At 38.9% G+C, this 13,944-nt stretch overlaps 1 protein-coding gene across 2 annotated transcripts in view; it reads right to left on the bottom strand.

Annotated features, from left to right (window-relative positions):
* Positions 1-3,101: 3,101 nt before the first annotated feature.
* zswim2 (zinc finger, SWIM-type containing 2) overlaps positions 3,102-13,944 on the bottom strand; it is an 86,842-nt gene continuing 75,999 nt past the window's right edge. For both annotated transcript variants that reach the window (XM_043693443.1, XM_043693444.1), the window contains one exon: positions 3,102-3,624. In XM_043693443.1, coding sequence (XP_043549378.1) covers positions 3,574-3,624 — 51 coding nt within the window. In that variant the 3' untranslated portion in view covers positions 3,102-3,573. The remainder of the gene's footprint in view (positions 3,625-13,944) is intronic.

The following is a 13,944-nucleotide window of genomic DNA, read 5'->3' as shown; positions in this document are numbered from 1 at the left end:
CAATAGCAGCTCCTTTTCACTTGGGAATTGGATATGTTTCAGGAGCAAAAATATTAAATTATATCTTTAAAAATGTGAATTTCCAGGCTGTAATGTTTTCCTCCAACTCTTGACTTTTTTCAGTGATTCTAGTGTATGAATCCAGAAAGTAAATATTGTCAGGTCATTTACCCGAACGGGGGGAGTGAATGGTGGCAGGTTATTGAAGCAGATTCAACCACACTGATGTCCAATGTACACTTTTCCACTTCCCAGCAGTAATAATTGTACTCAAAATGCTAACATATGCTTATATCATTCCTTCTTGAGAGTAGTTAGTTATAGTTTTCACACTACCACATAGATGAAATTAGCTACTACATTTAAATGGATCAAGTTTCTAGTCAAGGAGATAAATGCTCCTAAGTCAGTCGCACAAATTAGTCCAAAGGTTAACTCAGCTCTTAGTGGAGCCTTAAACATTTTATGGTTTAATGATGCTTGTATGATTTGTTTAAAGGTTTATGGCAGAGTAAAGATTAAAGGATATAGACCTTGTTTACTGGACTTTGCTACTTTAATTTAAAACAAAATATTGAAACAAAATAATCTCTTCTTTAAACTTGAGCTGCAGGTAATTCCCCAGTGCTAAGAGACTTGAACACCAAAGATGGATTCAGGTATCTTTTATTTTACCTTGTGACTTTCTTGAAAGAAAAGCCAGATTAAATATAGTCTGTTCATTTCAGTTAATAGTTGATTGCTGAAATGTGTTTGCAGACTAATATTTAAATGTTCTTTTATTTGATATTATGGCAGAGACAGAGGTACTCAAGTATATTACAACTGGTATTCTTCATTCTGATGTAGCTGCACAGTGTTAGTCTAAACATCAATGGTCAAATGCAACCTTGTATAATTTATTATACAGCATGAATTTGCATACATAGGAATTATGGATTTATCAAAAAGATATTTATGTACTTGCCCTGAATTAAACTTTGATTTTTTAAAATTTGCTTTTTTTTGTTGCTGATGATACTAGTCGGAATCTTACACTTTCCTTGACCAGATACTTGACTCAAAGAAATCTTGATGGCTGACTTTTGTCATTTGTTAGAAGAAGTTGTTGGCTGATATCTTTATGAATACTAGCCTGTTCCCCTTCTTTTTACTCAAAACATTCCTCTTCCAAGTTGTCATTCAGTTACCTAACCAAAGACATTTTAACTTCATTATGCTCACATTATGGTCTGCCTTAATGATGAGGAGGCTATGGTGTTGAAAAATCAGCTCAGGGTCAAGTGGGATTGCATAATTGTGAAATATCTGGTTCAACTTCAGACAGTAGCCAGGGAGAAAGAAAAGAATTGACCACTAGGGAGTAGGGACCAAAGATAATATCAACTGCATTCTCTTTTATCTGACCCTGTTAAGAGTCAAGTACATTGGATCATTCCCTGCTTAGGATACCTACACCATTTCACAAAATACAGGCATTTATGAATGATACTATCTAGCACAAACTTTACAGAATATATTTCCCACTAGTTGGAAGGTTTAAAGTTCCTAATAGTTCAACATAAAAAAACTACAGTTCATATTCTTTAACCCAATGTGGTGTAATATTGATTAAGTCAGAAACTGTGTTTTAATTCTTCTGAATGAAATGAGTAGTAGCAAGACATCAAGTCATACTTTGGATGTACAATCTGGTAAAAATCTATAATGTTGGCTAATTCTGTAATTTATCTTCTCTAAACTGCCCATTTAGGTGCCAAAGGGCATAAGATTGTGTCTAATATCACGGCTGATGGAGGCTCTACTGTGTTTAGTCCCAATATCCAAGGATTGAACAGTGCTACCATCAAAATATCGACAAATCCCAGCTCGAAATCTCATGGCGAGAAAGCCAGGAATAAAGTACCTTTGGGTAACTGTTATTTTGATATTGAATTGTAACATGATATGCACCACATTAAATTATTCAGCTTTTGTCAGTTATTAGATCAAGCACTTAAATGGAAGCAGAATAAAGTGTACAACTGGAAAAAATTGTAGTCTATATGTGTGTTTCAGTACTAATCCACCACCCAAGGTCAAATTTCTACATGATCTGTCTTCAACTATTTTATAGTCTAAACATTTCCTGTGTGAAATGAAACTCGCTGTGTGCCTTTCCTGGAACCATAAAATGATTTCCTTCCCTCCTCCTCGAACCAATAACGAGAGAGAGAGGAGTTGTTAGAAAATTGTTTGCAGCTTAGAAACAGCAGATCCACAGCAGTGTGCATCATCATAACTAGTGAAGATGGTAGGAACTCTGGAAAAGCTTGTGATGTGTGTCAGCAGACTCAGGTGGCTGTCTGTATGGAGTTTGCACATTGCCCCTGTGTATGCATGGGTTTTTTTCTTTGGTACTCTGGTTTCTTTCCAATCCAAAGGTGTGAAGGTTTGGTGGATTGACCATGCCAAATTGCCCATAATGTCCAGAGGTGTGCAGGTGAGGTGGATTAGACATGGGAAATGTGGGGTTACGGGGATAGGGTGGTTGGGAAGTGGTGGGTTTGGGTGGGATGCTCTTTGGAGCGTTAGTGCAGAGTTGACCAGTATATATTCATTCTGAGTCTTCTAAAACATTGCTTTAAATGCCTGCTTTTGTGTCTCTATTGACCTATTCCCCAACCTAGAATGCCAGTTCACTTCAGCCAGCTCAGCTTTCATGCCCGCAGTGTTGTTCTTATTCAGATTTAAAGTACTAGTCCATGACCCAATCTTCTCCCTTTCTAACTGGATGTGAAATTCAGTCATACTGTGGTGGCTGCTACCTATGGATACCTTAATGTGGATGATTTGCTTGCTAAATGATATGGCAGCCGAACATTGCTAGAACTGACTTTTCTTTTGGTTGCAGTACATTTCGTTATTATGTGTGTGCAAGCTTGGAAAGGATTTTTGGGCAATTAAGATTTTTTGATTTGGTTGAGCTCAACTGATTAAAAGTCTCACTTAAAACTGTTTAGGTTAGAAGTTATATGTTGAACAGAACTAAACCATTATACAAAGACACTGTATCAATGATGTTGTAACAAGGTGAGGGGGGTCATGGCTCAAATTGATTTAAACCCTCTCTTGGTCAGCTGCAACGATACAATTTATTTTAGCACATAGCTATCACATTTCAATTAAATGTTGCTAATCAGATCAAAAATAAAGGCGAACCAATTCCAAGGTTTTCTTGAATGAGAGTGGAGATTTATGACCTGAAAAAAATAATAAAACCTAATAGCAAGCACACATGTAAACTACAGGTAATGAGCTCACAAAAAGGAGGCATTGGTGAGGTACTGAAAACAAGAAGAGTTGGAGATCACAGAAGGTCAGGCAGCATCCGTGGAGAGAAAGCAAGCAAACGTTTCGAGTCGAGATGCTTCTTCATTACAGCTATCTGATACAGACAGGGAGGTAAAGGCAGTTGGAAGTTTGCAGTTATTCAAGTGTTTTGAATTGCAAAAGTGAAACCTGAGGTCAACTATTTAGGTACTCTCCTGCTTCCTCCATAATGGAAAACTGCAGATGTGCCCGTGCTTCTGCTTAATGGTCACTGTTGTTTGAAGATGCTTTTTGTCGGTTTGTATCTGAAATCTAGGTTGAGAGAGAGAGAGAGAGAGATAGTCTTTCCAGCCCTTGTTCTCAAAACCATGTTTCCTGGTCTGTTCTCTGCTGCTGTTAATAAAGGTTAATAGGCATATAATCCCGACTCTGCTCATTCTTTCTTTGGGCTGAATACTTTGCAACCTTTTCATTTCAATCTATGTGTATTTCTTTACTCTTGAAAACAATGGAATTTTCAATGGGCTGTAGAGTGTCATTTTATCTTAAGAAGGAACAAGTTTTTCCTCACTAGAGCCCATAAAATTTCAGACTCGAGCTGTGCTATTGATAAAACCCTGAAGGAGACTTGAATCCTGGAGATGTCTAAATCAGTCCTTTCCCACTGTTTGATTGAACAATACTTTGTATAGAACAATTAATGTAAATGGTAGCAAATAACTATAAAATACAGCTTTTATTAACAATTGATTTAATTGCTTATTCTTCAATTACAGTATACTTGAAATACTTCCCCTAATCAATCATCTGTTTTTCACTGGTTGCCACTTATAATATCATTATTAGTGTTCTGTAATTGTGTTACTGTGACATAATGCAACAACACATGGTAGCTTCTTTGCTCTGTTGGATTAGCTGTCTGTATAAATTTATGGACTATAGAAAATGAGCTGAAAATGTGTTGCTGGAAAAGTGCAGCAGGTCAGGCAGCATCCAAGGAACAGGAGAATCGATGTTTCAGGCATGAGCCCTTCTTCAGGAATGAGGAAAGTGTGCCAAGCAGGCAAAGATAAAAGGTAGGGAGGAGGGACTTGGGGGAGGGGCGTTGGAAATGCGATAGGTGGAAGGAGGTTAAGGTGAGGGTGATAGGCCGGAGTGGGAGTGGGGGCGGAGAGATCAGGAAGAAGATTGCAGATTAGGAACTTGGTGCTGAGTTCGAGGGATTTGACTGAGACAAGGTGGGGGGAGGGGAAATGAGGAAACTGGAGAAGTCTGAGTTCATCCCTTGTGGTTGGAGGGTTCCTAGGCAGAAAATGAGGCGCTCTTCCTCTAGCCGTCGTGTTGCTATGGTATGGAGATGGAGGAGTCCAAGGACCTGCATGTCCTTGGTGGAGTGGGAGGGGGAGTTGAAGTGTTGAGCCACGGGGTAGTTAGGTTGGTTGGTCCGGCTGTCCCAGAGGTGTTCTCTGAAACGTTCCGCAAGTAGGCGTTCTGTCTCCCTAATACAGAGGAGGACACATAGGGTGCAGCGGATGCAGTAAATGATGTGTGTGGAGGCGCAGGTGAATTTATGGCAGATATGGAAGGATCCCTTGGGGCCTTGGAGGGAAGTAAGGGGGGAGATGTGGGCGCAAGTTTTGCATTTCTACAATTTTGACATTATCCTTCCACTCCCATTTCTAGCTCAGAATTGATACAACCGATCTGCTTTTCACACACATGACCGGCGCAAGGCAATCAAGTCCAAAAATAGTTTTAGCTATTTTTAAGTAACATGTTCCGAGATTAGATTAGATTAGATTAGATTAGACCTACACTGTGGAAACAGGCCCCTCGGCCCAACAAGTCCACACCGCCCCGCCGAAGCGCAACCCACCCATTCCGAGATGTTATGACACACTCTGGAACCTTGAACCTTGACTCAGATTTGGCACTGCCACTGCGCCTGAAGAGACCAACATTATTTTTAATCAACCTATTCAGAACTGTTATGACACAGCTCCATGGAAAGTGAGTAATTAATTCCAGATCTTCTGGTTTAGAAGTAGGTGCACTACCATTGACCATGAGACTCCAACCTAAAATAGTTTTAAGATGAGAGTAATTCATTATACAATAATAGCCTGAAATGACTTGGAGTAGAATTCATACACTGTGTATGAATTGATTATTGAAAATATGACACATGTATGTTTTACATTAAGGAAGATCACTCAGGGATAACAAATCTTTAATCTTTTCCTTGCAGCTCCGATGAAGAAAATAAACACTAAAGACCTGGAAAGCAAAGTGACAGGTATTTCATTTTTCCTACATGCGTTTTTATTTGTAAGAACACAAGAGAGTTGTAAATGAGGAGGATTGTTCTGACCCTCTAAATTTGTCCATTCAGAGGATTCTTAAGGCTGCCTTTAAAATACCCTGCGTAAGTGTCTCTCTTAGTCTGGGCAGCTTTAACTGTATTCAATTGTATTCAGGGATGGTCCTATTGGAATACTATGCAGAATGATCACAACTTCTTCCCAAATTTGCAATCTACAGTTTAGTCAACATTGTTTCAGTGCAGCATTGTTAGATATATTTTGCATAGAGTCTACCTTCTCTCAAATTTTAATTTAAATCCATCCTTCAAAATTTTAGCATTATTCACAGACTATCTGTTAACCATTTTGCCTTCAAAATATCATAATACTCTTCTGTACCAAACTTTATTTGTTATTCTTCTCCCTGTTTACACATTACACATCCTGCAATTGTTGTAGGCCTTCTAATTCTATTGCTGAATCAAGGTTATTTGCATAAAATAGAAATATAGAAGTGCCATCAACACTGGAGACATTTCATTAAATACTCCCCCCTCCTCCTACATAGTAAGCTCTCCATTATTTTTAATATTAAATAAAACAAAACCGTTGAAAATACTCTAAAGCTGGCAGCAATTGTGGACAGAGTTAACTTCTCATGTCTGTTTTCATTGTTCTATTTTTAGCACCACACATAACTTGGCTATTCCTGGATTTTGCTCTTCAAAGTCCTCCACAGAGCTTTCAGTTTAACTCAATAACTTTTGAGAGTTTAGCTGGCCTAGTGGTATTACCATTAGATTATTAATCCAGAGATCCAGGGAATGTTCTGAAGACCCAGGTTCCAATGCTGTCATGGCAGATGGTGGAATTTGAATTAAATAATAATCTGGAATTAAAGGTCTAATAATGACCTTGAAACTGTTGTTGACTGTTTGAAAAGCCTGTTTGGAAGCAAGCTGCCATCCTTACCTGGTCTGGCTTGCATGTGACTCCAGACCCACAGCAGTGTACACAAGTAGACATTGAACCCTACAGTGTGGAAGCAGGCCATTCAGCCCATCGATTCCACATCGACCCTCCGAACAGCATCCCACCCAGACCCACCCCCTCTGAACCATGCATTTCCCATTATTAATTAACATAACCTACACATCCCTGGACAATTTAGCACAGCCACTCACCCTAATCTGCATATCTTTGGACTGTGGGAGGAAACCGGAGCACCCAGAGGAAATCCACGCAGACACAGGGAGAATGTAATTTTTCTCTCAGTTGCCCTCTTGGCAATTAGGGATGGACAATGAATGCTGACCTAACCAGTGATGCCCACATTCTCTAAATGAATAAAAATAATACCAGAAATTGCAGATGGAATTTAATCCTGATAAGGTAATACATTTGGAGAGGTCTAATAAGGGAAGTATGAACACAATGAATGGTAGTTTCGTAAGGAGTACTGAAGAACAAAGTGTACAAGTTCAAAGGTGTTAGCACAGGTAGATAGGGTTGTGAAGAAGGGGTGTGGGATGTTTTCCTTCATTAGCCAGGGCATAGAATGTAGGAGCAGAAGTCCTTTTGCAACTTTATACAGCAGTTGTGAGGTCACCACACCATTCTATGGATGTGACTGCACTGGAGAGGGTGCAAAGGAGATTCACTAGGATATTGCCTGGATGGATGCCTGGGGCGGCACGGTTAGCACTGCTACCTCACAGTGCCAGGGACCCGGGCTAGATTCTCGCCTCAGGCAACTATCTGTGTGGAGTTTGCACATTCTCCCTGTGTCTGTGTGGGTTACCTCCGGGTGCTCCGGTTTCCTCATCACATAATCCAAAGATGTGTGCAGGCCAAGTGAATTGGCCATGCTAAATTGCCCATAGTGTTATGTGCGTTAGTCAGGGGTAAATAAAGGGTAGGGGAATGGGTCTGGGTGGGTTACTCTTTGGACGGTCAGTGTGGACTTGTTGGACCGAAGGGCCTGTTTCCATACTGTGGGAAACCTAATCTAACCTCTGGAGAGTCTCAGTTATGAGGAGTTACTGGACAGGGTGGGTTTGTTTTCCCTGAAGTAGAGGAGGCTGAGGGGGAATTTCACTGAGGTATACAAAATACTGAGAGGCATACAGATGGTAGATCATGAGGATAATTTACCCTTTTAGACATGTCCAAGAGCAGACGGCATAAGTTTAAGGTGACAAATAAGTGGTTTAGAAGGAACCTGAGGGAGCATATTTTCCACCCAGAGGGTGGTATAAATATGGAATATGGTTGGCTGAGCAGATGGTGAAGACAAGTGGTCTCACAACATTTAAGAAGCAGCTGGATGAGTGCTTAAAATGCCAGCGCATAGTAGGCTGTCGGATTAGCATAGTTTGGTATTTTTGGTCGGCATAGACATGGTGGGCCAAAGGGCCTGATTCTATGCGGTGTGCCTCTATGTCACTGTGGCATAAAATTTTCCAATGTCCATTTTGCTAGCATTTCCTTGAAATGCTCAAGGACATCGATCAGGCAGGATCTTTCCCTTATGAATTTGTCTTCGCTCTTTTCCTGGCATACATGTCCACATCAATTTCTATGAGGGTAGGAATATTCAGATCTATGTTTTTCGACATTAAAGAAAGAAGAGATTTGGGAATTATAATGGCAAAGTGAAGTTGAAATACATGATCAGATGTGAGATTTTGAAAGTTGGAGTGGGTAAAGGGAGTACATGGCCTAATCTTACTCCCTTTTCTTATGTAAAAGTACTGCACTGGCCAGTCTCAAACGTCAATGAAATTCAGTCCTTTGCCTGACACACAGCAATATAGGAACCAAAGTTAGGCATTTAGTTGTTTTTAGTGAGTTTGTGACTGATATGTGACCTAAACCCACATACTTGCTTTCCATATCCGTTAATGTCTTTAGAAAATAATGTATTAATTTCAGATGTAAAGTTAATGACTGCTATTTGTGGAAGTGTTCCAAACTTAACATGTAGGATTGTTCTCTGTTCTTTTGAAAGACCAGGCTTTTAATTTTAGGGTATGTTACATTAATTGGTCTAATTCACTGGTTTCCTTCTCTTGCCTTTCTTAAATAGTAGAATGAAGTGCATTTTTCCAGTCTAATAGAACAATTCCTGATTTTAGATAACTTTGGAAGATCGCAACTAAGACATCTAGGAGTTAAATTTAGATACTGCTTTTCATGACCAAAGATATTCCATGCAGTTTTACATCCAATGAGATATTTTTTGAAACTTACTCATTGTTGTAATGCAAGAAGCATGCTAGCCAATGTATGCAGAGTTTACAACCTTGGTTTGAAACAATCTTGTCTTGGGGATTTGACACAATTAATGCCATTAATTTTATTACTGTTAAATTGCTTATATTAATTTTGGTACCTGTCCCTGAATTAATATTAACTTCCTTGTGATTTCTGTCACGGTATTCTCTTTTTCTACTGTAAATACTGGCAGAATTTTTTTTTCTAACAGTTCTGATATAATATTACCATTGTTAAGTTTTATAGGGGCCCACAATGCTTTCTTATCTTCATTTTGAATTGTATAACTGCAAAGGTTTCTTGTGTGCATTTGGTTTCCCTTCAAGTTTCATTTTACATCAGCTTTTTATAGCACTAATTCTGTAATTATCCTGTTTCATTCTGTGTACCTCTTCCAATCATCAGCACATGCTTTTTCTTTGCATTCTGATTTGTTTTGCATTTAGTTTTATGTTGACCCTTACATCTTATATTTTAACAAGTATAGTTCTTTGTCCCTTGGGGTGTACATCTTTCTCACATTAAGATCCAATAGAAAACTGTTTGATTCTCAGAGGTAATTTTTATTAGACCAAATTAAAAGACATTTGAGCTAGAAGGTCTTTTTTCTAATTGTTTCAGAATAATAGCTGAAAGATTTTTTAATAAATGATTAGCTTTTCAAATCAGGTAAAAGGAGGTGTTATAATATTCAATTTCATGATGTTAACATCACATATTGTCAAAGCAGATTTTAAGTTTGATTTCTTTAAATTCTGTTTTTAACTTCTTACATTTAGGTGTGACATTAATTCCTATATTTCTTTCCATGTTTTACAACAACAGACAAGAAAACCTTTGTGCAACAAAACTGGGCGAATCTTGTTCAGAAGGTGCAAAACGTTGAAGAACTTGCAGATCAAATGATGGGGTTTGGCCTCACAAATGAAATGTATTCTGAAATCATGAGCTGCAAAACATCTCAAGAGAAGATGAGGAAACTTCTACAATACATGACAGTGGCTGAAAATACTTGTAATCATCTCTTTACAAAATTGTGTGAGTTGCAATATTGTGTTATGGAAGAGCTCATTCAATAAAGTGAACAATTTCCCACCTAATACAGCTTATGTTGTGACTCTTTCATAACTTCAGGACATCCCACAGACGTTACAGTCAATGAAGTATATTATAGTCATTTTATTATCAGAAATGCTGCAGCTAATTTGTGCACAAATAGCAATGAGATAATGATTAGAGATGGTCGGGGCCAGATATTTTCTGACAGGTGGTAGGACAGCATGGTATTGAGAGGAAAATTGTAGAAGCTGAGGAACGTGGAGATTCCTATTGAGATTAACAGTAGGAGTTTAATTTTAATTCATTCACCTGCTGTTAGAAAGAGAGCTCCAAATTTTGAGTTACAGTGAAGGAATGACTTGGAGATGCCGATGTTGGACTGGGGTGTACAAAGTTAAAAATCACACAACACCAGGTTATAGTCCAACAGGTTTAATTGGAAGCACACTAGCTTTCTAGTCACTATCACCTGGTGAAGGAGCGTCGCTCCGAAAGCTAGTGTGCTTCCAATTAAACCTGTTGGACTATAACCTGGTGTTGTGTGATTTTTCACTTTGAAGGAATGACGAACTAGTTCCAAACCCTGAGGCTATGAGATTTGGGTGGATAAGAACAGGGAGGGAAATGTTATATTTGCAATCTGTCCGAAACAGGTATTCAATTATGTCATGGTGGATCTCTAATTCATCTTCTTTTATCCACTTTCGATTCATTCCCTTGCCTGACAAAATGTATTAAACTCAATCTTGAAGGTTTGAGTTAACCCAGCGTCCACATTTTCAGTACCTTTTGTGTGAAATTGTGCTTCCTGAATTCACTGTTAATGTTCTGGCTCTAATTTTAAGATTATACCCCTTGCCCTATTCCGCCAGCAGAAACTGTTCCTTTTTATCTATCTTACAAAAGTCTTCTATTACTTTAATGAACTTGATCAGAACACCTGTAATACACAGATAATACACACCAAGTTGATTTAACCAGTCCCCTCATAATTTAGAGGTAAAAACAATGACTGCAGATGCTGGAAACCAGATTCTGGATTAGTGGTGCTGGAAGAGCACAGCAGTTCAGGCAGCATCCAAGGAGCTTCGAAATCGACGTTTCGGGCAAAAGCCCTTCATCAGGAATAAAGGCAGTGAGCCTGGAGCGTGGCGCAGTAGGGTTAAAAATCAACGAGATAAAAACAATGACTGCAGATGCTGGAAACCAGATTCTGGATTAGTGGTGCTGGAAGAGCACAGCAGTTCAGGCAGCATCCAAGGAGCTTCGAAATTGACGTTTCGGGCAAAAGCCCTTCACCAGGAATAAAGGCAGTAATTTAATCAATTAATTCCACTAGCCTCCTTGTGAATCTGCACCTCATCCTCTCTAGGTTCAGTGTATCCAGCTTGTGGTGTGATACCCACAATGGATCTACTACTTCAAATGGAATCTGAAGAATGACTTGCTCTCATTTTTTTTGGTTTCTTCTCTTACTTACATGTCCACTCTTATAGATTTGCATAAATTCAAGTGTTTTGCCATGTAGATATTTGAGAACCACACTTGTGACATCTTGCCAGTGTACAGAGCTATTATCCTTCATGTTCTTTTTTGACTTTCCATTCAATTTATCAGTCATGTCAATAAGTTGCCTGCAATTTCTTCTGGAAGTTGATATAGATTATACCCTTAGGTGCATTCTTATCACAATGCTCAAATGTATCTGACTACTCAGTTACTTTGTCCCTGATTTTGGTAACTTCCCACATTGAACTTTAGACTGGTTTATTGTTGCTTACTTTGTCTCTTCCACCTTTCTTAATTAACAGAATAACATTTGTAATTTTCCAGTCCAATTTTGAAAACCTTGGATTAATGCATTAAAAGTCACACAACAGGTTTAATTGGAAGCACTAGCTTTCAGAGCGCCGCTCCTTCATCAGGTGGTTGTGGTGGACACAATTGTAAGACACAGAATCTATAGCAAAAGTTTACAGTGTGATGTAACTGAAATTATACATTGAAAGATATCTTGATTGTTTGTTAAGTCTCTCATCTGTTAGAATGACCATGTTAGTTTCACTTCTTTCATATGTAAATCACAAAACTTTTTTTAGAAGTTACATTCGCAGGTTAACTTTAACAATTGGTGTCAGCCCAGATAATACGTTGAAGGTGTTAAGCCCCCTGTGTCCTGTTTGTGCCATACTATTTAGATTGATTCTAATTTTAAAAATGGGTTAACAGAGACTTACATGGATTCATGCAGTTTTTGAGCAAAGAACAATGCAATTCTGCAAGTACAAATTCACCCCACAACCCCCTGAAGGAGCAGCACGGTGGCTCAGTGGTTAGCACTGTTGCCCCACAGCACCAGGGACTAGGGTTCGATTCCAGCCTCGGGTGACTGTCTGTGTGGAGTTTGCACATTTCCCCGTGTCTTCGTGGGTTTCCTCCGTGTGCTCCCGTTTCCTCCCACAGTCCAAAGATGTGCAGGTTAGGTGAATTGGTCATGCTACATTGCCCATAGAGTTAGGTCCATTAGTTAGGGGGAATGGGTCTGGGTGGGTTACTCGTTGGAGGATCAGTGTGGACTAGTTGGGCCGAAGGGCCTATTTCCACACTATAGGGAATCTAATCTAGTCACTCCGAAATCTAGTGCTACCTATTGGACTATAACCTCGTGTTGTGCGATTTTAAACTTTGTACATACCAGTCCAACACCGGCATCTCCAAATCATTTGGATTATTGCATCTGTAATTTCCTTTCCTATTTATTTTAATACCCTGAGATGGAAACCATCAGGTGCTGGAGATATCTATCTAAAGTGACATCATTAGTACATGTTAGTATCTTCAGCATTGTTATATATTAAGAAGATGGCCTAGATCCTAACTTTTTCATATCTTAAAGGCAAGTGCCAGGCCTTGTATTCCAGATGCAATTCGATTGGTCAAACTACCGGTCTAGAAACAAAACACACTTTATTCATACACTATAGTTAAAATACAAAAAAAAGGAAAAACAGCTCTATTGAAAAACTTAACAGAATAATAGATTACTTAACTACTAAACAGGAGGAAAAACATCAAAATAAAAGTCTGAAAGAGAAAGCAGCAGGGAGAGATGTACTGCAGCTTCCAAACTCCGCTTCAAGACCACAGCAATTGCTACTGAAAATCCTGCCTCTGCGAGAGCTTGACTCCACCCACTCAGTCTGCTCCAACTTTGAAAAAAAAATACAAGGTCGCACAAGCTGTTCACTTTATTGGATTCAAATAGACACCTCTGCACCTGTCTTAAAACCTCTCTTCAAAAAAAGGACCAAGACAATGTATGTCACTTCAAGCATACGCATGGAAGCTGAGCTAGTGCCTTTAGTGGATGCTGCCAAGGGACAACATATAAGAAAGAACAGGGGACCAAGAATAGGTCCTTCCATGTGGATTCTGAAAGTAAGGGCAGTAAAAAAAATTGTGGTTCAAGATGCACTCACTATAATTTAATAGGAAAGAGTAGAACTAAATGGTGGCAGTCCCAAAGAACTAGACAATGGAGGAGAGGCATTGGAAGAGGATGTTTTGATCAACCTTTTCAAAGAATGCAAAGTGGACAAGGAGAATGAAAGTAGATAATACACTACACTTCCACACCACAGAATACCATATATTTTTGTCACAGCCAGGATAGTGTATACTTGATTATAGAAATGATTTGGAGATGCCGGTGTTGGACTGGGGTGTACAAAGTTAAAAATGACACAACACCAGGTTATAGTCCAACAGGTTTAATTGGAAGCACACTAACTTTCGGAGCAACGCTCCTTCATCAGGTGATAGTGGCGGGCTCAATCATAACACAAAATTTATAGCAAAAATTTACAGTGTGATGTAACTGAAATTATACATTGAAAAATTGATTGTCTGTTAAGCCTTTCATCTGTTAAAATACAGTGATAGCTTCACTTCTTTCATGTGTAAATCACAAAACCTTTTTTTTTAAAAGTTGCAT

The sequence above is a fragment of the Chiloscyllium plagiosum genome, chromosome 7 (assembly GCF_004010195.1).
Source record: "Chiloscyllium plagiosum isolate BGI_BamShark_2017 chromosome 7, ASM401019v2, whole genome shotgun sequence".
NCBI classification, from domain to species: Eukaryota; Metazoa; Chordata; class Chondrichthyes; order Orectolobiformes; family Hemiscylliidae; genus Chiloscyllium; species Chiloscyllium plagiosum.
The sequence above is the reverse complement of the archived record's forward strand: the minus strand, read 5'-3'. Positions and strand labels throughout refer to the sequence as shown.